The sequence below is a fragment of the Pseudomassariella vexata genome (genome assembly GCF_002105095.1).
Source record: "Pseudomassariella vexata strain CBS 129021 chromosome Unknown BCR38scaffold_2, whole genome shotgun sequence".
Lineage (NCBI taxonomy): Eukaryota > Fungi > Ascomycota > Sordariomycetes > Amphisphaeriales > Pseudomassariaceae > Pseudomassariella > Pseudomassariella vexata.
In genome coordinates, this window is record NW_024467957.1 from 2,972,695 (window position 1) to 2,996,533 (window position 23,839).

The window sequence follows — 23,839 nt, forward strand, 5'->3', positions numbered from 1 at the left end:
CGGATGACCACGCGCTCTCGCCTCGGTCTCCCTTATCGGCTAATCCGCCTGCAAAGCGTGATATTAGTCCGTGTTTCGACATGTTAACCGCCCTCGTCTCTGCCGACGCTGCGGCAAGTGCTAGCTAGAGCGATGCGCGGGAACCCCAAATCAAGGCAAAAGAAACCCAAATCAGGGCAAAACCGGGAACAAAGATGCAGAGAAGAAGTGATAGCAAAGACAATGCAAGTTCTAGCACTGCGCAGCCTGCCTGTCGCGGTGCAACCTTCTGACTCGAGGGCTGAAAGAGGTTCCAGAAATACAACGGTAGCAAGGGAGGAGGAGGCTGAAGGTGTAATAGCCTTTCTCAATATCGCCGTGGGCCCCTACGCTTCTTTGTAGCTTGGTAGCTTGGGAAGCTTGGGTGATGAACAAGATCAAGATCGCCCTCCAGCGGCTCCGCCCACGCGCGTGGTCGGGAGGAGGCTGACGAGGATCTTCAACGACGAAAGGGTTTCTTCCCGGGGTTGATTATGAGAATGGAGAAGTGCACACACAAAGGAAGGCGGACAAGGACGCTGAACAAGGCCCATAGAGCAAAATCAAAACGAGTCACGGACACATACCTGGGTCGGGATAGGGCAACCTTGGAGTCAAGATGAGGTTGCAATTTTAATTTCCAAGCTCTGGGGCTCCGAAGCGGATGCTCATCCGGTCGGTCACCGCGTGGATCTTTCACGACGCTTGATGGGCTCCTCAGGTGCGCAAATGATGGCAAGGAACAGAATGACCTGGCACGATGTCTCGTCGATGCGCACAGACGTACGCCGTATCCTTGAGGTGGAGTTGTGGTGCGTCGTTGGAATTCGAGGCGAGCAGTGGGCAGGCCAGGCCAGGCAGTTAGTTGCAGGAGGTCGCAATATCGGACAACAAATCGCACCAAGCGGCCGTCTCCACAGGCTTTCAAACGCTCAGCACAGCTTTCAACTGCAAGCAGCAGAGAAAGTCACTCGCAATTGTGGGTTGGGCCGTTCGGAGGAGGCCTGAAAGCCATCAGCCTGTCCAGGTTGTGGTTGAGTAGTCGCGACTTGTGGTGGAGAAGAGGCGAGGGGAGGCGAGGGGTTGAGGTTGAGAAAGGGCAGCACTCGTCATGGCCTGCATGTGCCAAAGGGGGAATTGTGGGTTCTGGGTAGGGGTGGTCGGAGGGCGCTACCCGGGGGTTTCGCAGGTCGCAGGTGCAATTGATCAATCAGACTGTTGACGAGGTCTTGGAGGGTGGACGGGAAATCGATGGGATTGATCGAAATGCCAGCTCCTCTGATGATCTTTCCGCATGTACTCAACGACCTGTGTGTCTTGATGAAGCGGAGGCTTGATTCTAATACATAGGATCAAGCGAACGCTCCGAGCTGCGACCTTGCAGGTTGCAGTCGTTTCTTTGATGGAACGAACTTGGGAGTCGGGATAGGCGCCATAAAATCGGCGTGGATGGGGGGCGTGGATGGGGCCAGAGCCTCCTCCTTGTACATAGTAGTGTAACTGGGAAACATGAAATGCGACATATTTAGATCTCGTCCACAACTGGAATGCGCTGCAACTTCAGATAATTGTGCGTTTCAATTGATTTTATCGCCTCGCATCATGTCCTGAGGCGAACCTTGATCACATCATGAAATGTGATTCCCTTCATACGGGGAATCCATATATTGATTGAGCTGTGTCAATGGCGCAGCGTTGTAACCTCGACACCGAAAACGCTCATGTTTCCGCAACACACACTAGGCCCTCGTTTAGGAACCATCGTGACAAGGATGAATAGGGGTGCCACACCGTCCCCCAAGCCATCTTTCGCGACTCGTCACTTTCGCAGGGCTCAAACTCGAATCGGTGTAGGGGATTAGTTCACTGCCGTAACGAGCACCTCCTCAAAAAGAAAACCACGAGGCGCACCTAGGATAATCACCTCGCTTGGGGATAATAAAGATTGGCCGAGGCCGTGAAATGTTTTGTTTCGCCGCCCCGCAATGTTTTAGCCTGGTGACCAACCAGTCTGGTCCAGGTTGTTCCTGCTCAAGCGTCTCCATCCCATCTGCACAGTAGCGCCAGCGCATAATGTCCGCACGCACTGCAGAGGGAACCCATCTGCATCTAGCACAGTAACAAAAAGTGGGAGAGGGTCTTCAAGTCAAGTTCAACCGATAAGCAAAAACAGATTGTTGCTTAATGCGCCTTCATCACTATGGAGAAAACTCAATCACCTGGAAATAAGCGCATAAGCAGCGGCGCGCGATTACTGCTTTGGGCCGCCTGCGAAAGTGCTCAGCTACGAGAGCCACTTTATCGGAGATTTCAAGATACCCTCTTAGGGTTTGATGCTTCCAAACGTTCTGCCCACCTTCCACGGATATTCGAGAAGTATTCCAAAGCCTTATTCCTTCTTTTAGCCTACGAAACTCGTGCTATCCTCGGACCTGGATAAGGCAAGAAACAAGACATCTCCGAACCCTCGGGGTTGCGCATGTCGTACCTTCCGTGTCTGGTCTCGACGCCTCTCTCAATCTTGGGCTTGTCGTCGGTTGGAGATGATACTGCCGTCGTATTACCAGGAAACTTTCCCATGTACGCGTATGCATTCCCATCACATGCGCCGTGGGAAGTTATAAGCGGCAACTCAGCCGAGACGTCTTGTCTTCAGACCTAACCGCCACTATCCCTGATTCCAATGTGCAGATGGCGAAAAGCGCTTAGGATCTCGGTGGCATGCTCGGGTTGACGAAGCTCCCTCTCAGAGCACATTTTTGGGCTTCCTGAGTATTTTGGGGTTCTAGCTCGGGCCATGGCAACCGAAACTTTCTATCTAGCTGATTTTCGGTCAATCTGACGGATTCAGCATGGGCACCCTCACCTATTAACGTTGGATGCGAGCCGTCTGACGACTAGTCGAGAATCCTGCCGCAGCCCTAAAATCATCACGAGTCATCAACCCAGCGCGCCCAGGCACCCGGATGAGTTCGGAAGCCATCTCCTTCTGCTGTCGGCCCGTCACCATGTCTGTGGATCATTCCCGATGCCCAGAACACCCTGGTATAAATGGAGTTTTGTCATCGGGGTAGAAGGTCGCCGGATAATATGTTGGCAAGGATGCAAGTGTTAATACACTGGGCTGCTCCCGTCCGTAGTATTGCGGTTCGTCCGCGGTAAGTAATCACTCTAACCACATACAATCAAACCCAAACCCCCACCTGGTTTCAGGTAGAATGTGCGTACCATCATGATGGGTGTCAAATGCATATTTCACGTAATTTGCGCGATGACGTGGTCTTGGACTATGGTTAAGGTTTTTGTTGTGTAGTTTTAGCAAGTTGTTTTTTATTTTGTTTCATGGAATTTATGGGATTAGGGGTCAATGGGATGAGTGCAGATCCCCGAGCTGGAGATCGTGGTTCCACACAGCGATTATTTCCAACGCGTCCTATGGTCCCCGATAGATCAATCCTTCGTCTACTGACTTCATGAGATCACATCCATCCCTCAATTCCCAAATTGCTCCTCAGCCAAGCCTTAGACGGTCGCCTTCTCCTTAGGCAGCGGCGTAAATCGCAGGTAAGGCTTGACGATGCGGAAATCAGGGAACAGCTCCTTGGCCTGCTCGTTCTTGACGCTGGGGGCGACAATCACATCATCGCCGGGCACCCAGTTGATCGGGGTGGTGATCTTGTACTTGTCTCCGGTCTGGAGGGAGTCAACGATGCGGAGAACTTCGGCTGAGTTGCGGCCGGTGGACGCCGGGTACGACAGGATAGTGCGGATCTTTTTCTGTGGGTCGATGATGAAGACGGAGCGGATAGTGAAGGCGATACCCTTCTCGTCGACGTTGGTGGTGTCTTGGTAGTCGAGCCTGGTTGATGAGATGAACGAGTCAGTGCGTGCATGTGCAAAGACAGTGGAATGATTTGCGCGCAAAGAAGGATAACTCACATGTCGAATAGCAACGCAACCTTGCGCTCCTTGTCGGCAATGATGGGGAACGAAACCTTGCCGCCGGTAACCTCGTCAATGTCCTTGATCCAGCCCTCGTGGCTGCCGAGGGTGTTGGCCGAGAGGCCGATCAATTTGACGCCGCGCTTGGAGAACTCGGGCTCGAGCTTGGCGAAGGCGCCCAACTCGGTGGTGCAGACGGGCGTGTAGTCCTCCGGGTGGGAGAAGAAGACCACCCACTTATCGCCGATGAAGTCGTGGAAGTCAATGGGTCCATTGGTGGTATCGGCCTTGAAGTTGGGGGCCACGGTACCGAGGCGGAGGCTTCGTGGTGTTAGTACAATGCTCGACGTGTTGAGCGCTCAACAGGCTCGTCTCGAGGAAGGTGGGTAGTGCGCATGCACATCACATAAAGAACTTACGGTGCGGAACGTTCTTCGGCCATTGCGAGTATCGCTGAGTAGATGATCAGTCAAGATATCTTCAGGGCAACTGGTGTTCGAGGTAAGAAGAAAGATTCAAAAATTAGCAGTGAGGGGTAGAAGAAGGCAGGAGCTCTTGTGGCATGAGGGGCAGCTATGGACTTATTTATTCTAGTTCCACCATGACAAGCCGTGAGCCATCAATACCCTTACTTTCTTTTCCCTTCCTTCCGAGGCCGGGAGCTAGGCAAGCCTATTACACTTGGCTTGGGACAGGCAAAAGGCCGTGAAATGTTCCAATCTGGGAGAAGCCCGAGTCATCGCGTTAGAGAGCTTGCCCCGCGATCCCCGCCGTAGCTTCTTTGGGCTTGGAAGGGGGCATTGCGTGCTTTCCCCCCAATCACAACCATAGTTCAGCTATTATGTCATTCTGGTTCTCGCCTTGCGCCATCTTCCACCATTGCCTATCCAGCGTCATGTTGCCACCTTGTTGGCTGCATTTGGAGGATCCGAGGGGATGAATGACACCACATGTATTGAAGAACTATCGTTGCATATTTACTACTTCTCATTGGTCCGGTGAAGCTTTTTGTGATGGCCAATAGCGACAACCCCCAAACCCCGAAACCCCACAATCCCCGAGGCCCGAGATCGTCACGGCCCGACAGCCAGCCCGACAGCCGGTCGGGACCTCGCACACGGTGATCTATGTGTCTGAATTTCACTTTCACGGTGGAAGATTTGGATCCGATAGCCTTGGTACTGATTGTTTGGTGGCCTGATCACTTACCCCGTTATCATCACGACAGTTTGTGAGGTGGCTTGATTCTGGCCTGTTTCTGACGCAATGCGTTGAAACTGTCTCAAACACTTGGAAAAGCGGAGCATACTCACCGGAGACTCTGGGCAGATGTGCCAGGTTGTCGAACTCTATATACGAGACGGGAGTTTATAGCACAGCGGTCAAGGTGACAAGTCAATAATATATTATAGATCTTGTATGCTCCTTACTCGTCAAGCCTAAAACGGCAGTGGGTCAAGGACATCTATTTGTCCTTTTTCAGCAATGTCTTTTTTATCGATACTTCCAGAATTCACCAATTCACACCAAATTCGGAAGTATATCTTCCAGTTCGAATATAACGCTTAGAAGCATTTGACGAAAATGCCAGAGGTGGCTTCGCAGCCACAGCCAGTGCCCGAAGATGGAGAGGATACCGGGGAACACTCAGCGGCCAAGAGCGACGATGGGGCGGTTTGAGTGGTCAGTCGGCGAACAACGGCGCCAACAAGGTGTTATGTGAAACCGGCAACAGCTGGGCATGTTGCTAGGACAGGGCCCTGAAGATCAATTTTTCAATTGTACTCATTATTTAGCTTTGGCCGAAGATGATACGTCGGAACGTAGTGAGTTAGTTGTCCGAATTCGTCAATTTTGTCGCCAGAATATGCTCCCCTATAGCACTTAACGTACCCCACAAGCAAGTTGGCCACTTTTTCTTGGCACCGTATGAATAACTTCAATAACTTAACTAAACTAAAAAATAATAATTCAAACTAATCGGAATCCTCTTTCTCGTACGTATCTTTATCATTCTCACAAGTACGAGCATTATGCCCGGGCTCTCCGCAGATCCTACAGCGCCGTCGGCGTGGTTCGGCTGGTCTCGTACGACGACGACTTACACGTATATCATCCTGTAGCTGCTGTTCAATATCCCGTTGAGACTGTAAGTCCTGAGCGTCTCGTAAACTAAGAGATCCTCCATCTTGTAGCTGTCGATTTTTAGTCCTTCGACGACGGCTTAGCTCTTGATTGGCCTTCCGAAGTGTAGTAACCTCATCCTCAAGTAAAACTAACCGATGCATAACAGCCGTCGCACCACGTGAAAATTGGTCAATAGCCGTAAGTATTGTCGTCGGGGAGCTATTCTGATGCTGTACGATTCTGGTTTTAACGTATTCAGACTGGGATTGCGCCTCGGTTGGGTTATTTGGAGTCTTTGATTCCCAGATTAAGGGGGCGCCACACGAGCTCCCGGGAGGTGTAGGCGTATGTAGCTTAATATCCAGCTGTGAAATCACATATTCCGGGTCGTACGGAATAAGTCCTGTCCCCCTGAAACCTGCCTGGATATTCGACTTAGTTATAGTCGTACGATACGCCCTATAGAATGCCGAAAAGAAATCCTCCTTCGAGATATAGGTTATATGCGCCCGTATTAGGTCTTCAATTTCTTGACTAGATTGTCGAGTATCGCGTCGAGATAGTAGTCCGCGTTTTCGGTTAGCTAGAGTTGTACGAGGGACATTGTAGAGTTGGGCAGCGCGTCGGATGCTTAATTCGGGTTTCGATTGAAGCGCCTGACACGCTAGAATCATGTCGCTTTCTTTCCAATTCGATCCCATCTTGGTATCTGTAAAGATGTTAATTAAAAGGTTGTTCGTACGGTGCCAATAAAAAGTGGCCAACTTGCTTGTGGGGTACGTTACAAACTGGCAGATGTTGGCAAATTGGGGTACGTGCTGTCAGACCTTATAACTACCAAAAATACCTCATTCTACAACGAGTGGGTCCCTCGTCTTTTGACGGTCAATTTGGTCCAACACGTGCACTTATTGTTCTATGCCAAATAGAGATAGATTTATTAGGGAGGTACGAACAATTTGGTACAGTTTACTAGCATTCAGAAGTATCGGGAGAATAGCATATATTAAATCACAAAAGACGGCTGAAACTCATTCATTTCTTCCTAACCTACTTGACTACACGTCTTTTCTGGTCCCTAGCTTTCTACGAAAACATGTACCTTCCGAATCATCCAGAGACACAAGCCGTCATCACGGCTTAGTCTCCATCATTGGCCCGCTCAGAGCTCAAAATGGTCAGTCAGCTCTTCGATCAAGATTAACTTGATGGAGAATTTGAACCTTGTCGCCCAAAGCTTCCCTCAGCTGCCACAGGTGCCAAGTATTCCGAGGCAGCTCCCGCATAGTCGAACACAATTTCGTAAAGCCATCCCCCTGAACTTCCTCATGTGCCTTAATACTGCCGTGGTAGCGTCGGAAATCCGCAAAATCCACGAACCTGTACCCATTCGTGATGGCGGGCGGAATGCGAGCCCTCGTGGCGTTGAGGCAGAAGTAGGGAATGCTGCTCGACACCGTCAACGTCCTCAGCGAGGGGAACTTGCGGATGATGGCGCCGTATTCGTTCCATCCCGACGCTGCCAGGTCTTTAATGGCAAACATGTCCACGATGATGTGCTGCACCTTGGCCGTCAGCAGGTGGATCGCCGGGTGGTTGCCGGGTGGAAGACTTACGGTCGTTGGGTCCACGCAGGCCCAGAAGAAGCGGGCGCTGAAGTAGAATCTGTCTCTGTTGAAGTCGACGTGGATTATGCTGCGTCCAAACTGAAGTTGCTCGTATGTGTAGTCCCTTGGTAAGAGGCCCTTGACCTTGTGCAGACAAACGCTCCCAAGATCCTGGCGCAGCGTTCTTTCTGTCGCATCGGCCACACGCCCTGTTTGGGGGTCGAAGGAGGATTGGTACATGGATCCTAGGCTCCATAGCCGTTGGAGATAACCAAGAGATCTGTACCAGTAATGCCGCCAGATCATAGTCTGGAGTTCTGGTGGTAGTTTGAGGAAACTCTCGAATTCTTTTGTGGGGTCCATTGTGTAGAACACATCCGGATGGTGAGGTGACTTGTGATTCTCCGATATTGCTAGGGATCCTGCTCTCCGAAAAAAATAGGAGAGGCCTGGTCCTTGCGTGCTGGCTTACTTCATGGGAGGCGAGGGTTATTAATATAAGCCGTTAGTCAGACTCTGAACAGTTTCATTGTCACCCACCCCTTGTCATGTTAGCTAACAGTTAGTTAAACAAAGAGAATTTTTCCAATCAACAACCTCGCAGACTGCTATTATCACAGTCGAAGACAATCCACGTGATTACGTGTATCTGAGCAATTGTTCATTCAACAACTACTTTCTGTCATGTTATTCGAGTCCTTGCATTGCAGGATATATCACGAATTAGCATGCCAACCATCTGACCTCCAAGTCATAATGTATAGTATTCAAGATATAAAACAGCCAGGATTTTTCCTCCTTGGACAATTTCATTGTGTTATCTCCATCTCAATGCTATCATTAGACCAGTAACAGCCTGAGACTGACCGCTGCTTCGTCATGATGAAGACTGTATAAATATATCAGTAACTATCCGTTCCAACGACAAGGCAGCAGCTGAGGTTTCTTGAATCTCATGTACTGTGTGGTACAAGACTCCCCATCCTTACTACTTAGGTACTAGATTCAAATGTGTGTTATATTTCGATTTAGAAACTATGAACATGAAGCTGTGTTTAACATCAGAGGACGTGTTCACGTTGGCTTATAGCCCCGTCCATCGCTCGCTGAAGAGATATCAATAAGCTGGACTTGCCATGTCCCGATCGTTCGTAATCGCAAATTTCCTAAACAACTCGGATCCTCTCAGCCTCCAGCTGGAGACAAACCACCATTGCTGACAAATACAACTAGCACAGCAGCATACCTGGGAAGGTCAGTATAGTCATATCCATGCTTTGGTTGTATCAACTTACGCAGCTGTTGCCCCGAAAACTTCAGCCCGCCGTGCATTCGTAATGAGTCCGAGACTGACAGCAAACATTGCTGTAAATACGGCTATCAGTACTAATCTAGTAACCGGATTCGATGCAAAGTTCAGCCCCGTCATAGGTCCGATGAGAAAGATGAGAGCCACAATGATAGTGACTATGTTGACGGTGATTGAGATTGATTTCTCATGGAACCGGCGGAAATGGCTCCGTCCATCCCGGCTGACTTCTTTCTGTCAACAGTATTAGTCTCGTCAATGATTCGTTGCTGTGTGTTGTGACTACCTCTGATACCCAGTGTCGTCTCAAGAAGCTCGACAAGTAGTCTGCCTCTACTGGTGTCTTGAGTGAAACAAGATCTTGTCTGTCATTCAAAAACTTCTTCGCTTTGCCTCCAAGAATTGGATGTGGTTTCTCAAAGAAGTGCTTCACAGCACTCAAGACCCTCTTCTCAGGGTGTTTAAGCTGTGCGATTTGGCTTTGCAGCAGTATAGCCTCATCTACCTCTTCATTAGCACCTCCATGTAAAGAGCTAGGGGGAGACTTGTACGGTATTCTTTCAGTCTTTCCCTTAATTCCCTAATGAGAATCATGCGCTCCTTGGCATCCTGTCGAAATGCGGGCTTGCCACCCTGAGACTGATGGAACAGTGTTTCCCAAGTGCTTGCCGCATCCTTGAGGTCCAAGTCATAACTATTCACAGTAAGGAGGTGCATGGAGTCTAACCGTTTCTCCAGCTCTAGGATCTCGCTTTGCATATATAGTAAGTTAACTATAGCAAGCTTGTCGAATTTTCTGAAAATGAGGGTTTCGTTATCACTGTCGCGGGCCAGCCAAGAGGCCGCTGTAGTGTAACCTCCTTGTCGCTCAAGATATATGTCGTGAGTCTGAGGAAGAGGAAGCGTCATGACGCTTTGCAGTATAAAGCCAGTCGCAAATATCTCGGTATCGTGGGATGATAAATGCGAAGAGAGTTGGGGTATCTGCCTTGCCCATGCCTACTAATCTGCATGAGAAGCGGTGGCTGACTTGCCTATATAAGCCCTGGATCTCGCGGGATGATTTGTGCGGGCAGAGTGACGTGTTAGGGGCTGTGAAGGCCATGAAATGCACGTTGGACCAATCACGAATTGGATCAGCCATGGAAGGATCCCGTTGAGAGCAGTCTTGGCCGACTGCCACTTCAGCTGGGCGTTTCGATATGTACAATAGCACAGCCCACTCCTCTTTCCAGAGAAACTTGCAAGGTCCGACCTAACTTCTACTATTCACATTCCCAAATTTCATTCTGGTAGCTAAGAGACAATTGCGATAAAGTATTGTTCTGCCTCCTCCGAATTGTCCATTCTCACATACCTGTGCAACATACGCCTTTGACCCTTGAGTTCATTCCCAGCCCATGGTTCGGCTACACAACCATGGTTCGGCCACGATCAAGCTCGCTCGAGGCTTGCTTAGGGTCGCGACGTGGGACACCGCCGCCCCAAAAGTCTCGCGAGTCCCATTCTCGAAATTGCAAGGATTGCAACAGGTCATTGATGATACAAGCAACACCTGGAGGTAGCTTCGAAATCATCAAGAATAATGCACACCGAAAAGAGAAAGCCGCCGAGTCAGCCAGAAAGGCAGCCGACGAACCCGCCGTGGTGATACGATTACAACAACCCCCTACAGCCTCTGGGCAACCCCCCAGAGTAATTATGTCTGTGGAATTGAGAAACTATCACCCATACCCCCTCCCACCAGCACCTCCTCAATACCTCGCTTCATTATCCCTTATTATCAATTCGATGCCTCCGAACAACCGAGAGCAAGCTACTTGCATTGATACAAGCAACGAAGTGTACCCATCACCCATCAGCATATGCGATGTCCTCACGAGCTATCATGCTATTCGATTTGAAAAAGCTCCTACAGATCGAACAGTTGATGGGGAGGATCCAGGAAAGCCTAACTGGAAGCGTGTCATAAAAACTGATATGCCTTTCTGGAGCCAAGAAGACATGGCCAGAGAAATAGGCTTTCTCAACGCCAGGACCGGGAACGTCCAAACCAAAATAAACTCCCTTGGACCAGTGATTCAACGCCATATCGACAAAACATTGGAACGCATAAATGGAGCCGACCCTGACCGTAGTAATTTCCAATGGACCGTTGCGCAGATGGACCATCAGCTTCTCAGGATCGAGCCACGATCAATCTCATTAAAACATTCAAAAGTAGCGCAAAACTCCAAATCGAAGGGAACGACATTCGAAAGAGTTGCGGTCATAGCCTTTTTCATCCGTGAACCTCGACCAGGGGTCGACACACAGGAACTGTGGAACAACTTGAACGCCAGGAGGATGCCAGAGCAGTCCCTGATGTCAGGGGCTCTGGCGCAACCATCGCACATGTTGTCCAACTATCCAGCACAAGCGAACACGTCGGAACCTAGACGCCGACTGAACCTAATGAGGTCCATGGCGCATCTGAGACCGACTGAAGCAACCCGTTTCACCTCTGCTGCCAGAAATTTTCGAGTTGACGGCTTGATCAACGGCGTCCCCATCGAAGCAAATGCCGACACTGGTTCAGGGTTTAACGCCATATCTAAAAGGTTGGCAACATCAATGAACCTGACGCTCGAGCATGGTACGGCTAGACATGTGACACTGCCATCAGGGAGGCAGATGTACTCACCAGGAAGGATCACCACACAGTTCAGTTTCCTCGGCGAAAAGAAGGTTTATATGCTTTCGTGCCTGGTTTTGCCTATGGCAGAGGACTCGCTACTCCTCGGGTCAAGATTTCTCAGGCTGACGGAAACATTCTCTAAATTCAAGAATCGGCTCAAGCGGATCTACTCACATGACGGAAGACTCTCATTGAACCTCCTAGGCGATGAACATGACTTCGTGTCTGGCTACTTGAACGAGTCTCAGTGCTTGGCTATTCCCGACACTGGGTCAGACATCATGGTAATCTCCGGGGCGTATGCACAGGAATGCGGTCTGCAAATCCAAAGGGGAGCTCGCCATAAAAATTTGATCCGGTTGATCGATGGGTCCGAACAACTCACGGACGGAATCGTGAATGACTTGGAATGGAGGTTCATATGGTCCGAGACGCCCATCAAGTGCGACTTTCACGTCATTGACGAGCTCCCAGTCAATGTCATTCTCAGCAGTGCCTTAGTAGATGAACGGGATGTCTTCGCGAAGTATGATGTTTGTTTCGTTGAGCACGATTTCATCGACGGTGAGGCTGGTATCTACGGCATCTCGTTAGTGGACTGGAAAAAGCGCGAAGACATCCGGCGCCTCGAGGACCTGTATGCCGAAGACAGTGAGTTAATGACAGCCGTGGGTGTTCCCCCGTATGTGTCTAGCTAACAGGAGCTAAAGCAAATTCCGCTGAGCCCTTCTCCCCTGGGATGATTGAGCGGGAACGAGCCCGTCGCGACGAGATCCGTGATCGCATTGCCAAGCTTCCGCCCGCAATCCAGCCGCTGGATCAAGACAAAGAAGATCTAAGACAGCGCAGCTGGGAAACCCAGTTCCAAGCGTTCCGTGAGGGGCAACAAACAGCCCTTGCCACATATGGACCCAACATGCTAGGGGCAGGGGGGTACAGAGGCCCGCCACAGATCATGGCCCCGCCGGGCATCAAGTCAACGACAGCCACAAGAGGTCACGAAGACGAAAACGGAAACGGAACGTCCGATGTTGACAACCAGAAAAGGCGCTTCAAAAACAGAATGTCCCTTCAGAATCTGAGGCGTCCGCCCTGTCATGCCTCTAGCAGCGTCGGCCAAGTTGAAATCGAGCAACCCCGAAGCTTGGGACGATCCGCCAGTCGCCTCAGTGGTAACCTGGAGCAGCTTCGACTCGAACGCCCCCAAATATCTGGGTCTCGAAATCAGAAGACAACCCAATATCACTCTATTCCTCGGCGACAAACCTACCTGACACCGCAGACCGAGGCGGCCGAGGAAAGTCACGGGAGCGCCGAATTTTGAAATCATTTTCGTCGATATCAGACTCGTGGGGAATTATGAATGGGATAATCCGATGTATGAAAATCAGTCTAGTTCGCTATACTGTTTTATACCAGTGACCCAGTGCTTGTATCCATCCCAACTTAAACTATTTCTCCCCTATCTTGTAGTTAGGCGCGTATAACATGCCAATAACCGCTAGAGATAAATAGTGGTCTAACATGAAGCCTTATGCATGTCATCCAGGAGTTTAATTAACTTCCGGCCCGTAGTGACTGACATCACTATTTCGGCAACGGGGACGAGAGTGTCTGTATGCAATAATGTACTGAAAACCCGATGCAACTAAACAAGGGTCTCCACTAAGCAGAAGTTCACAAGCCACCCGAGGCTCAACTTCATTCGCCGCTAAGACCAGGCCCCCAGCAGTTCATCTCAAACAGTTCATGCACCTCAAATATCTCAGACCTGGACTGATGCAGACCCGACCCGGCACTTCCTGTTCTTATTTTCATTGCCCACTAGCCTCATATTCTTTCGTTCCTCTCACCGTTGGTTGAGAAGCCAGGAAGGAGGAAGGTTAACTTCACTCCACGCGTGGCGTGACGGATTCTCGGTGGCTTGAAAGAGCTGACTTCAACAAAGGCGACGTCCGAGTCCAAAAATGTGAGTGCACACCCCACCCGTTCTCGGACAAGCTCATTACTGATGAAAATCCAGGGCTGTCAATACTACTGCACCTCATCTTCCTCTCATCGATGAAGTCAAGAAGCTGCCAGCGTTCCCCACGGTACTATGGCAGCTCGAGCCGCATCAGAGTGGCCTGTTGCCCGTGGCTGCTGACCGGGGCGGGCCACTCAAGATCAGCTGGGAAATCCATGGAGATGGTCCTATAAAAGTCGCTGTAGGTAGTGCCAGAAATCCAAGGAGGCAAACAGTTTCATGGGCTTGCGCATCTTGCCGTGCCGGCCTAGTCCACCACTTCTGAATCTTTACTAACCGCGTACAGTTCATCTGCGGCCTGGGATTCTTCAAATCCTCCTACCAACGCCAAACCATGCACTTCGGCCACGTCCACGGGGACAAGTACTCAATGCTGATCCTCGACAATCGGGGCATGGGCCGCTCCGACTGCCCCCTTATGCGCTACTCAACCTCCGAAATGGCCCGCGACGCCATCGAGCTCTTCGACCACGTTGGCTGGACGTCCCCGCGGCAAATCAACCTCTGCGGCCTCAGCATGGGCGGCATGATCTCTCAAGAAATCGCCTGCCTCATCCCAGACCGGCTGTGCACCCTCAACCTGTTCTGCACGGCCGCTGCCATCGAAAACACCACCACCTTCACAGAAAACATGATGAACCGCATCATGATGCTACTCCCCAAGTCGCTCGACCGCAGCGTCCAGTACGCGGCTAAGAATATTTACGCCCCGGGTTTCCCAGAACAACCCGATAACTCGACCCTACCCGACTCGTCCACCCCGCGCGTCAAGCCCCCGCCCGGAGGGGGGGAGTATCTCATGTTCGCGACAAACTACGAGCGCTTCGCCGCGCTGGAGGCCTACAAGCAAGCCGACCCGGGGTTCACGAAGAAGGGCTTCCTGATGCAGCTCGTGGCAGCGGGGTGGCACCACAAGAGCCCCGCGCAGCTGAAGGAGATGGCGGATAAGGTGGGGAGGGAAAGGATTTTAGTTCTGCACGGCACGCAGGATGGCATGATTTCGTTGCCGCATGGGAAGAAATTGATTGAGTACATCCAGCCGGCTGTCGGGCATATTGTCGAGGGGATGGGACATGCGCCGATTATTGAAAAGTCGGCATGGTTGCATGAGTTGCTGGAGGAGAGGTTTGCGGAGGGAGAGAAGTTGAATGGGGGCGTGAGTGCATGAGACCAGGTTCTATGAAAGCCGAAGCTCAGGATGCCGTGGAATATCAGGAACTCGAGGGTGGCGATGCACTCGCAAAGGTGCGATAGTTTCTGTGCCATTTTATCGAAGCCATATTTGTCTTCACCCCTGATCCATGGCCGAGGTCCGAGCTCTGCCGTTGCGACATCAAGCATTGCCCTACCTCCATGGTGAAGCTCAACAAAATTGCGCCCCATTGACAATGGTTGCTTGCCATGAATGATCTTCTCTGCACTAATATCAGGTTGAAAGCATGCGGGCCTCGAGCTGATCGCCAGGGATAGAGAACAATCCATTCAACTAGACGACCAGGTTACAGTTCAGTAGAGCTCTCCCGGATTTGGTATCGTATTTTTGTGACCCTACGCCTCAAATTGAGCAAAACGAGGTCGAAAAATAAGAGTATCTATCGTGTCAGCTAAGATAGATGATACGTGCCCGAAATGCTCATGTGTTGATGCAATATCAGTTTCTTAGAAGACGCACCTCCCCCTTCCATGTCCGATTTCCCCCTCTCGACTCTAAGCTGCCCCCTCCCCAATGCCTAAAGCATTGTAAACCCGATCCCGCTCAAGTTATCATCCAGCCTATTCCTTTTATCCACCCCGCCGGCGATCGGGTTCGCGCGATAATTGAACAAGTAATAATGCAACTGTCCATCGCCGGCGCCAAACTTTTGATCTTCAAGGAACAGCCCATTATCCATGAGCGAAAGCGCGTTGAAAACGTCGAACTTGTACTTCTTAGCGAGGATCGTGGCGTCGGCGACGAGGTCGTTGAGGCGTTTCTTGAGGGCTGGTTGATCGACGGGGGAGGTGAGACCGACTTCGGTGGCGTAGTAGAAGAGGTAGGCGGCGCGGACGACTTTGTGCTTGGAGCCTGGGGAGATGATGGAGGATTCGAGACAGTAGAAGGAGATGAAGTCGGTGATGTTGTGGTGTTCGTCCTGCGTGGATGGTTAGTTGGGGTTCTCGCCAGAACGAAGTATAAGGAAGTGGCTTACCTCGACCACGTATGACCACACAACTTGCTCCTCGAGCTGATCCTTCTTCTTCTTGTGGAGTAGCCAGTGCACTATATCCTCCCCTGTCCAGTCGGGTGCCATGTCATATCTCTTCAGATACCTCTTGAGCAGACCGTGCACAGCGTCAACGTCCTTTTCCTGCATCTCCCTCAAGCCCTTGATCGAGGTATTGTCTGGCACGGCATACTTCCGAATCTGGTACTGGGGTTTGCTGTTCGGCGGCAACGGACTAAAGCCCACCTCCCACAGCTTCTGCCAGTTGATGGCACGGTGGAAGTACCGACACGTGCTGACCGGGGTCGGGAGCACAGTGCCACCCGTATAAATGGCCTGCCATACATTCTCCAAGTTGCAGCGGCGGGTGATCTCCTTGATGAGGACAGGGGCGAGCCGCTTCGACCGCAGCTTCTTGTGGATGCAGAGGAAATTAACCTCGGACGCATGTATCACGCGGTTGCGGACGCGCAGCTCGACGGGGACGGCCGAGATGAAGCCCACCAGCTTCCTGGACTGCGAGGCTCGCACTCCGACGTGCCAGTCATTCTTCCACCCTGGCGGCATCATCGCCCTGTATAGGGGCGGTTGGTAAGTTGGGTGGACACGGCAGCTCCTCCATGAAGAGGCGCACTCACCAGTTCAATATGCTCTTGGAGTACTTGAATCGAAACAAGGCCTCGTTATCCTCCACATAATGGCCTTCGAGCAGATCCGTTACTTCTAGCAGCTCCTCTGGCTTCTCGAGGTTCACGGTGCACCACTCGAAACCGGCCACCAGAGGCGCCGCTTCTGTAGGCACATCCTCGACCTTCTGCACCTTGATCGGCCCGTCCTCGAAGGGCGCCTTCCCAGTGTCCTCGCCCATCTTCATGACGGGCTGTGTGCTCCAGAACTTGTACGCGCCCATGTCCTTTGCGTTCTTGCCGCTCGCAGCCAGACCAGTCATGATATCCTGCAGCTTGAGCGTCTTAAGCGCCTCAGCCGCCGCATTGGGGTCAGTGCTGCCATTGTTCGCTGCGGCAATCTCGTTCGCCAGTGCCGGGTTCAGATCGAGAAGACCTTGGACTTGATCGGGCGTGAGGCCATCGATGGCTTTGTGCATCTCCGCTTCCTTGTCGTCGGCTGCCGATGATGATTTCTTGCCCGTCAGAGCTTCCTTGAGCTTCTTCTTCTTGGACTTCTTCTTTTTGGCTGCCGTTGATGGCGCGGCTGAACCCGCACCCGCACCCGCAGAGCCGTCGGCTGTCTGCTCAGGCTCGTCGCCATCATCTTCGGATTCGATGGTGGCTTCTTTGCCCTTGCCCTTGTCCTTGGATTCCTCCTTGGATTCCTCCTCGGCCAACTGGGGTTCGATGGGTTTCGACTCTGCGGCCATGGTCGTCGGGATTTAGTATGCGCAGCCTCGTGAGCTATCGTCGCTTGGAGCTTCAAGATGCGAATGGTGGGATAATTTGCGAAATGAATATCTGGCCTTGGCCGCCCCACAGCTGCCTCGACACCGCGATGTGCTAGCTTGGCGGGGCAGTGCTGAGCGTTAGAGGGGTTTGTATTCTAACGTGGTCCCAACACCTGGCCAATACCGCCAATACCAGGGGATTTTAGCGCAGACGAAGACAATTTTCACCGTTTCATTTCTCCACAAGCAGCCCTGGATCGCCGGGCGTGATGATGCGCAGCTGCTGTTTCGTATTTTACCAGAATAGAAAGATCGTCGATGGCAGTTCTAATAAAGTTCGAACATTGTCTGTCTCAACGTGCATCGATCGACGTACTTCACGAATTGGGAAATGAAACCTGCCTTTCCTGGTTAAGCGCTGTGCCGTCTCAAATCTCAATACAGTTCTGTAAGGCGGGAAGTGGGTGAGTTTTTGATTACCGTGAGCAGTTGACGTTGAGCTTTCCAACGAGGCCGATGGGCTGAGTTGTCGAAAGCAGGTCTTGGTTGATGCATATTTCCAATCTTTGCAGGTTTTGGTTACCGGCTTCCGTTCTTACGCGCTGCCTATGCCTTGCTTGTTGCCTCGGTTCTCAACCGGTTCTCAACAGTCATGGCAGCACCCATTGCGTGGGCTCAGCCTCGCAGCATGATGGTTCATGCTATGGGACGCGTGTACTCCACTCTAGTAGGTGCTGAACCGCTGCCGGCGTATCCCGGTCATATCCATCTTGTACGATAATCTTGGTTCTTCAGAATGTTCACGCAGTCTGTTACGACTAGTCATAAATTCGATCCAATCATTCCGAGTATCTCAGCTGCAGAGGCCATGGAAAGATGCAAGGGCAACGCAATTCTTTTTGATCTCGCCCGATATTGAATGGCGGAAGTCCCCCAAGTATTCAATTTGTAGCTGATCCCGCTCTCTGACAAGTCACATGGTTCCACCAGCATTCGATCTAGAAATATTAACGTCCCATTCCCACAGCCGCCATTGGGTCACGGAAAACCGACGCCGGGGTTGATTGCCTCTCTGGGTCCACTAGGCAAGCATCGAAACGGCAGAGACGCCTTCCCATATTGCTGCCGGATTGCCTAGCCATCCCGGTTCCTCCTTCACGCGCCTGGATGCTTGCCCTTCAGGTATGTCAAGTGGGTATCATGCCGGTTCATCCCCTCATATGTGGCAGCAGGAGCGAGAAAAAGTCAATCCTGTTATCATGGATCACGGCTAAGATCGCGCGGGTGTTGGGTCTATCGGTTTCCCTCAGGGCCTGGATCTGAATAACCATAAACGTCTCTCCCTGCTACTCTTCTTTCCCCCGTGGTCCCTGATCATGCAATCTATCTAAGATGGACAATTTATTACTAGGCCTTTCATCTTCTGAATCCACTCCTATTTTCTTCCGTCTTAACTGCTGTCGAGCACGGTAATCTATTTTCTTCAGCCAGGCCTGGGGCCCTTCACTTTTCATCACTTCTCATCAAACATGGCATCAGACACGCACAAGGAACATGGAATGCAACCTCCCGACAACTATGGGCCGTATATCAACGGAGTCAGTTGGCCCTTGGTGGCAATCGCCGGCTTGTTTCTAGGAACCAGGCTCTACATCAAAACGACGGCCCATCGTGCCATGTGGTGGGATGATCACTTACTGACGGCTTCTTGGGTAAGGAACACCCCCTTACCCCAACCCGTTCTACCTCCGTGTTAACATGTAGACAGCTCATGCTGGCTGCTTTCGCAGCAACAAACAGCTACGCCGTATCCGTAGGCTTCGGGAAGCATATCGACAAGGTACCGACGGAGAACTTCGTACTGCTCATGATGCTTTCGTGCATCAGCTCCATATTCTCCCTTCTCGGAGCCGCTTGGTCCAAGACTTCATTCGCGCTGACGCTCTTGAGACTCACATCGGGGACAATGGAGTACGTCGTATCGACCAAGTACTTGATCTGGGGGGTAATCATCTCGCTGAACTTGACCCTTACGTTCAACACGATACTACCTTTCATCCAATGTAAACCGATCGCCAGAGCTTGGAATCCGTACATCGAGGGAACGTGCTGGGAGAGAACGGTCGTCGTCGACTACGGGGTCTTTGCTGCCGCGTATTCGGCCACTATGGATTTCGTTCTGGCAATTGTGCCCTGGCTGCTCATTTTGAAGCTTCAAATGGTACTGAAAGAAAAGATTGGTGTGGCTATATGCATGAGCTTAGGACTAGTGTAAGTAGCCCCCTCCCCTTTTCGGTCCACCCCTCTCCATCCCGATTCACCATCCTGTCCTAACTTCGACCACGTACTCACCCACCCCACAGCGCTGGCGCAACCTCCATAGTCCGCGCCATCAAAGTCCCTCAAGTCCAATCCTACGACTTCACCTTCGAATCTGGCAACCTCTCCATCTGGACCGTAGCTGAGATCGCCACAACCATAATGGCGACCTGCATTCCCGTGCTCCGCGTCCTCGTCCACCGCGTCGTCAGTCCCAACCGTAACTGCTACCGGCACTCCGGGGTAGACGTGGCTTTTGTTAGTAAGCATAATACCACGCATACGACTCCTATCATCTGCAATGCACGGCAGCAACATCATGGAGGGACGGGCACGTTGACGGGGACTAAGACAAAAGATAGTCATGAGAGCGATGATGAGGAGAGGGCGATTGGTGGGGTAGACGCGACGGCGGGAGGGATTGTGAGGGTTGCTACGGTTAGGATTGATTATGATCGGAGGAGTAAGATCGGGGCTCAGGTTGCGCTTGATGAGGCGTCGCCAGATTTCGAAATGGAAAGGTTGCCGTCACGGTCAGATTCGAAGATTGTAAAGAAGTCGAAGAGTGTGAGGGAGAAAAGGCCATGATGGAGGACGACAGCCGTGTCCAGGCGACACGATTGGCAAGACTTTTGCTTTGGATTGGGGCGTATAAGAAAACGGGATAAATGGAATGGCCGGCCTTCAGGGGTTATGGATGGATGGGTTGAGTGGAATGCGAGTGATACCAAATACTGTTATGCGGGTACAACTAGGAATGTTATGCTTGAAACATCGATCCGGAGCGTGTCCACAGGAAGTGGAGTTTCTTGACGCCGTCGGGGTGTGTGGTCGCGTTCCTTTCGGCGCTCGTCATGGAAGGTGCTGATATCCAAAGGGACTGAGCAGTCGCTTCATGCCTACAGGGGGCAAATGCCTGACCCGAATTCAGCCACGCCTAGCAGAGTGAAGTGGTTGTGACAGACTTCCCGGTGGTCTCAGACATCGTCACATGGTATCGGCCTTCGAATGCACATATATTGCATATTAGATAATTGAATGCTCAGCCGACAAGCAGCCCGATTTGAGTAACATAATAGTCTCTTTTCTTACAAACTCCAGTTCCAGATTTAGTCCATTGAACAAACGGTCTACTGTAATGGCAATACCAGACCCGTGATATCCTCCCTCCCTGCACAATACGCCTTAAGCCCGCCGCAATAAAACTCCCCCTTAATAGAGAATACAACCTTACACAGCCTTGACCGTTTCGCGCAACCGATGCTTCTAGCTGACAGTTGTGATGAAACTCTGGTATTGCTCTTCCTCACCACCAAGCACTTTGCTCACGGGCTGTGCCTCCAGACGTGCTGCCGCCTTGGTCCTCCACAAAACATCCGGTTGGGTCTGACTTTGAAATTGGCGCTGTTGATCGGACTTGGGGGTTTCGCTTCGCTCTGCGGCGCGATCGTCCTTATTTTGATCCGACCTGGGCAACCGCATAGCGAGGAGTATATACTCTGCCCGCGTCATGTTATCCATGATGTCGTCCATGTACCGTTTGACCTCATCCTGAGGCGCGACAACCCGGGCAAGGTTCTCAAGATGTTTGCCCGCCTGAGAACTCACACGGATCGTCACCGGTTGGTAGTAGTCCATCGTCGGATCGCCACCGTACTTAGACTTACTGCCCTTGCGGACGATGAGGAAGGATGCGAGCACTTGGGTACCGCCGGCCTGGTACTCAAGGATGCTATACTTGGGGAACATATATCTGTCGCCCGTACCACCCAAGAACTCGAGTACGATGGCTGATATGTCCGGCTTAAATGATGGCGGGGGGCCCTTTGACCGAAGTGCCTGCTGGGAGGAAGGCACTGCAGATGAAGTCATAGATACCACAGAGGATTTTCTGGCTGGTGTGCTGCTGCTGCTGGCGGCTGCTTCGGGTGCGTGAGCTGCGGGGGTTTGTGTTTGGCCCGACACTGAGGGAGCGGGCTTCGGTTCCTTAGTGACCCAATCCTTCAACTTGTCCAGGATGGCCTTCAATTGCGTGGCATCATCAAACTTGGTCTTGCCCTCTGCCACTCTCCTCACCATGTTCTTGGTGTTCTCATCATCCAGCGACTTCTTGACCAGAAGAATAACCAAGGGATCGCTTCCAGGAGGTGGTCTGAGGTCAGCACCCTTTTGATTCGGGTTGGAGGCCAGGACGATATCCAGGATCGCTCGCACCTCGTCTGCAAAATACTTGACTGTTCGGCTGTCCACGATGAGTCTGTCAGCCGACGGACCTTGCTGTCCTCCCTTTTTCTTGTACTCGATGGTGATTTGGTCAATGATCTTCTGGAAATGTGCCAGTTCCGCTTGACCGGCATCGCCCACCGCGACCCGTTTCATCAAGTCTCGCAGGTGGGAATCTTCCGAAGCTCTCTCTGCTAACGTCACAATGATGGGATCAGCACCGGAGGGAGTAGGTGTTGCCGGTTTGGCTGCGGGGGTGGGTGGTTTGAGGGGATTTACACCACCCGCAACAGGAACCATCGAGGGACCAGCGGGCGTGGGGCTGGGTGTGTGTAATGGTTTGGGCTGGCTCAGACCAGCCTGGCCGGGCATCTGTGGTATAGTCGGCGACGGCTGTGCTTGAGCAGTCGGGAGAGCTGGGGAGCGCAGAGGCGGCGGAGTCGTGGGCGGAGCTTGAGAATGCGGAGGAGGTTGTGGCCCGCCGGGAGCTGCGAGCACTGACTCCAACCCACGAGGGGACGCCAACGGTGGTCGGTTCGGTGGAGGGGCGGTCGATAGTTGACGTTGAGGCTCGGGAGGCATGACGCCATTCGGCGGTCCGTACTGGATAATGGGCCGGAAATTCGAATTGGTCGTTGGAGTAGGAGGCTTCGGGTCTTTGACGGCGTACATGATCGCTTCGAGCACGTGCGGCTCGATGTTGATGGTGATGGTGCCGATTTTGGTCATGCTATCCTTGGGAGGGTTATTGGGTTCCTCCTTGACAACACCTTTTCTTTTCGTCGGCTTCGTCCAGTACTTCTCGAAAATCCCGTCGTTGATCCATTTCTGCCGTGATCGAAGGAGGGACTCGGCTAGAACACCACTGGTTGGACATGTGTTAGCCTCGGCATTGTCGCAAGGCCTCAAAAGAGACCCATCGGAAGCTATACTGACCTCTCCTGTATCGACTGGTAGTCCTTATGTGACAAGTCGTCGGGCTGTGCGTTCTCAACCGTGGGTAGCGGATGGCCTGCCTGGATCGACTTGGGCAGCGGCGGCTCTTCCACGGCGGCTTCTGGAACTGGCCCCGGAGCTGGCGTCAGAGATCTCTCGGGGGGCGTCGCCGTTCTTTTCTTAGCGACATGTTCAACTCGAGCAGCTGCTCGAGCGGGCAGCTTTCGCTTTCGTTCCATTGTCGTTCAGTGGACGATTGACGTGGGGGGGTATTATGGACGTGACATGGACGGTTGACTTGGATGGGATGATGTATATCGGAGCTGCGAATGCCGTGCAGCTCAGTAAACCCCAGTAAATTGGATTGTTTAGGCCATGGGCAAGTCAGCATGGGGTTGAATAATGAGGCATCCTCGTGGGAAAAGGGAAGGTAGAAAACTGAGATTCAAGTGAGGGAGTGAGTGAGTGAGTGCAACATTGACTATTGGAAGGAAGGAATGGCGATTTGATGCCAGAGCCTGGCGAAAGACGGGCAAAGAACGAGGGCCAGAAGGGCGGGTGTGGTCGTCAATTGGTGTGTAACGTCCTTGGAGAAGCAATCAGCATCCCTGATTGGATGGATGGAACGCTAATAACTGGGGTGACTCTTGCTGCCAATTTTTGCCTCACATTAAGCATCATTTTCGAAGCAGGCGCAGTCAAGAGATTGCATCATCTTTCTTCCCCAGTGGAAAACATAATAGAGGAAAAGGTGCCATAGCCACCGAGAGCGCATCCACGCTTCACGAAGTTTTCAAATTTGACAATCAATTAGCATGTGAATGAAAGAGCTACTCTGATATCAAAACCTCGTTGGTTGAGGCTGAGGCTGCCCAGAAAGGGATCGATGGGCGGGTGCTGATCCAGCAGCCGCATGGACCACCAGCAAGGGGCTTTAACAGAACTTCAGGATAAAACACAGTGTTTTCAGTGCCAGAAGGAGCTCGGCTGTTAGTGTAGCTTGAGTAGCTTCGCAACGATACCCCACATGACCATGCTGTCGTCGACTACAC

General features: G+C 51.8%; 8 protein-coding genes across 8 annotated transcripts; 3 read left to right on the forward strand and 5 right to left on the reverse strand.

The window, feature by feature from the left end:
• Nucleotides 1-3,260: 3,260 nt before the first annotated feature.
• On the reverse strand, nucleotides 3,261-4,857 carry BCR38DRAFT_503640 (AhpC/TSA family protein; the record flags this gene model as incomplete). The annotated part of the gene is made up of 3 exons (XM_040864883.1): nucleotides 3,261-3,877; nucleotides 3,958-4,281; nucleotides 4,844-4,857. The coding sequence occupies 3 exons, from the start codon at nucleotides 4,855-4,857 to the stop codon at nucleotides 3,541-3,543; spliced, it is 675 nt and encodes a 224-aa protein (XP_040720265.1). The 3' UTR covers nucleotides 3,261-3,540.
• Nucleotides 4,858-7,176: 2,319 nt separating this feature from the next.
• BCR38DRAFT_471636 (uncharacterized protein) lies at nucleotides 7,177-8,057 on the reverse strand (the record flags this gene model as incomplete). Its single annotated transcript, XM_040862872.1, has 2 exons — nucleotides 7,177-7,646; nucleotides 7,704-8,057. 2 exons carry the CDS (start codon nucleotides 8,055-8,057, stop codon nucleotides 7,266-7,268), a joined length of 735 nt encoding a protein of 244 aa, XP_040720266.1. The 3' UTR covers nucleotides 7,177-7,265.
• Nucleotides 8,058-8,737: 680 nt separating this feature from the next.
• On the reverse strand, nucleotides 8,738-9,989 carry BCR38DRAFT_362064 (uncharacterized protein). Its single transcript, XM_040857174.1, has 4 exons — nucleotides 9,555-9,989; nucleotides 9,290-9,504; nucleotides 8,990-9,237; nucleotides 8,738-8,940 (listed from the first exon to the last, which is right to left on the reverse strand). Exons 1-4 carry the CDS (start codon nucleotides 9,910-9,912, stop codon nucleotides 8,880-8,882), a joined length of 882 nt encoding a protein of 293 aa, XP_040720267.1. The 5' UTR covers nucleotides 9,913-9,989; the 3' UTR covers nucleotides 8,738-8,879.
• Nucleotides 9,990-10,940: 951 nt separating this feature from the next.
• Nucleotides 10,941-13,050, forward strand: BCR38DRAFT_421760 (uncharacterized protein). Its single transcript, XM_040859459.1, has 2 exons — nucleotides 10,941-12,331; nucleotides 12,391-13,050. Exons 1-2 carry the CDS (start codon nucleotides 10,984-10,986, stop codon nucleotides 13,002-13,004), a joined length of 1,962 nt encoding a protein of 653 aa, XP_040720268.1. The 5' UTR covers nucleotides 10,941-10,983; the 3' UTR covers nucleotides 13,005-13,050.
• A 675-nt stretch (nucleotides 13,051-13,725) lies between these two features.
• On the forward strand, nucleotides 13,726-14,874 carry BCR38DRAFT_334145 (glycylpeptide N-tetradecanoyltransferase; the record flags this gene model as incomplete). The annotated part of the gene is made up of 2 exons (XM_040855289.1): nucleotides 13,726-13,887; nucleotides 13,993-14,874. Coding segments are annotated over 2 exons (1,044 nt in total), but the record flags the coding sequence as incomplete, so codon positions are not given.
• A 438-nt stretch (nucleotides 14,875-15,312) lies between these two features.
• On the reverse strand, nucleotides 15,313-17,668 carry BCR38DRAFT_104720 (peptide n-myristoyl transferase). The gene is made up of 3 exons (XM_040853322.1): nucleotides 16,549-17,668; nucleotides 15,896-16,484; nucleotides 15,313-15,838 (listed from the first exon to the last, which is right to left on the reverse strand). The coding sequence occupies exons 1-3, from the start codon at nucleotides 17,286-17,288 to the stop codon at nucleotides 15,437-15,439; spliced, it is 1,731 nt and encodes a 576-aa protein (XP_040720270.1). The 5' UTR covers nucleotides 17,289-17,668; the 3' UTR covers nucleotides 15,313-15,436.
• A 1,200-nt stretch (nucleotides 17,669-18,868) lies between these two features.
• Nucleotides 18,869-20,216, forward strand: BCR38DRAFT_332542 (uncharacterized protein; the record flags this gene model as incomplete). Its single annotated transcript, XM_040855159.1, has 3 exons — nucleotides 18,869-19,021; nucleotides 19,078-19,580; nucleotides 19,673-20,216. The coding sequence occupies 3 exons, from the start codon at nucleotides 18,869-18,871 to the stop codon at nucleotides 20,214-20,216; spliced, it is 1,200 nt and encodes a 399-aa protein (XP_040720271.1).
• A 678-nt stretch (nucleotides 20,217-20,894) lies between these two features.
• Nucleotides 20,895-23,026, reverse strand: BCR38DRAFT_405938 (uncharacterized protein; the record flags this gene model as incomplete). The annotated part of the gene is made up of 2 exons (XM_040857999.1): nucleotides 20,895-22,716; nucleotides 22,788-23,026. 2 exons carry the CDS (start codon nucleotides 23,024-23,026, stop codon nucleotides 20,895-20,897), a joined length of 2,061 nt encoding a protein of 686 aa, XP_040720272.1.
• Between the last annotated feature and the right edge of the window lie 813 nt (nucleotides 23,027-23,839).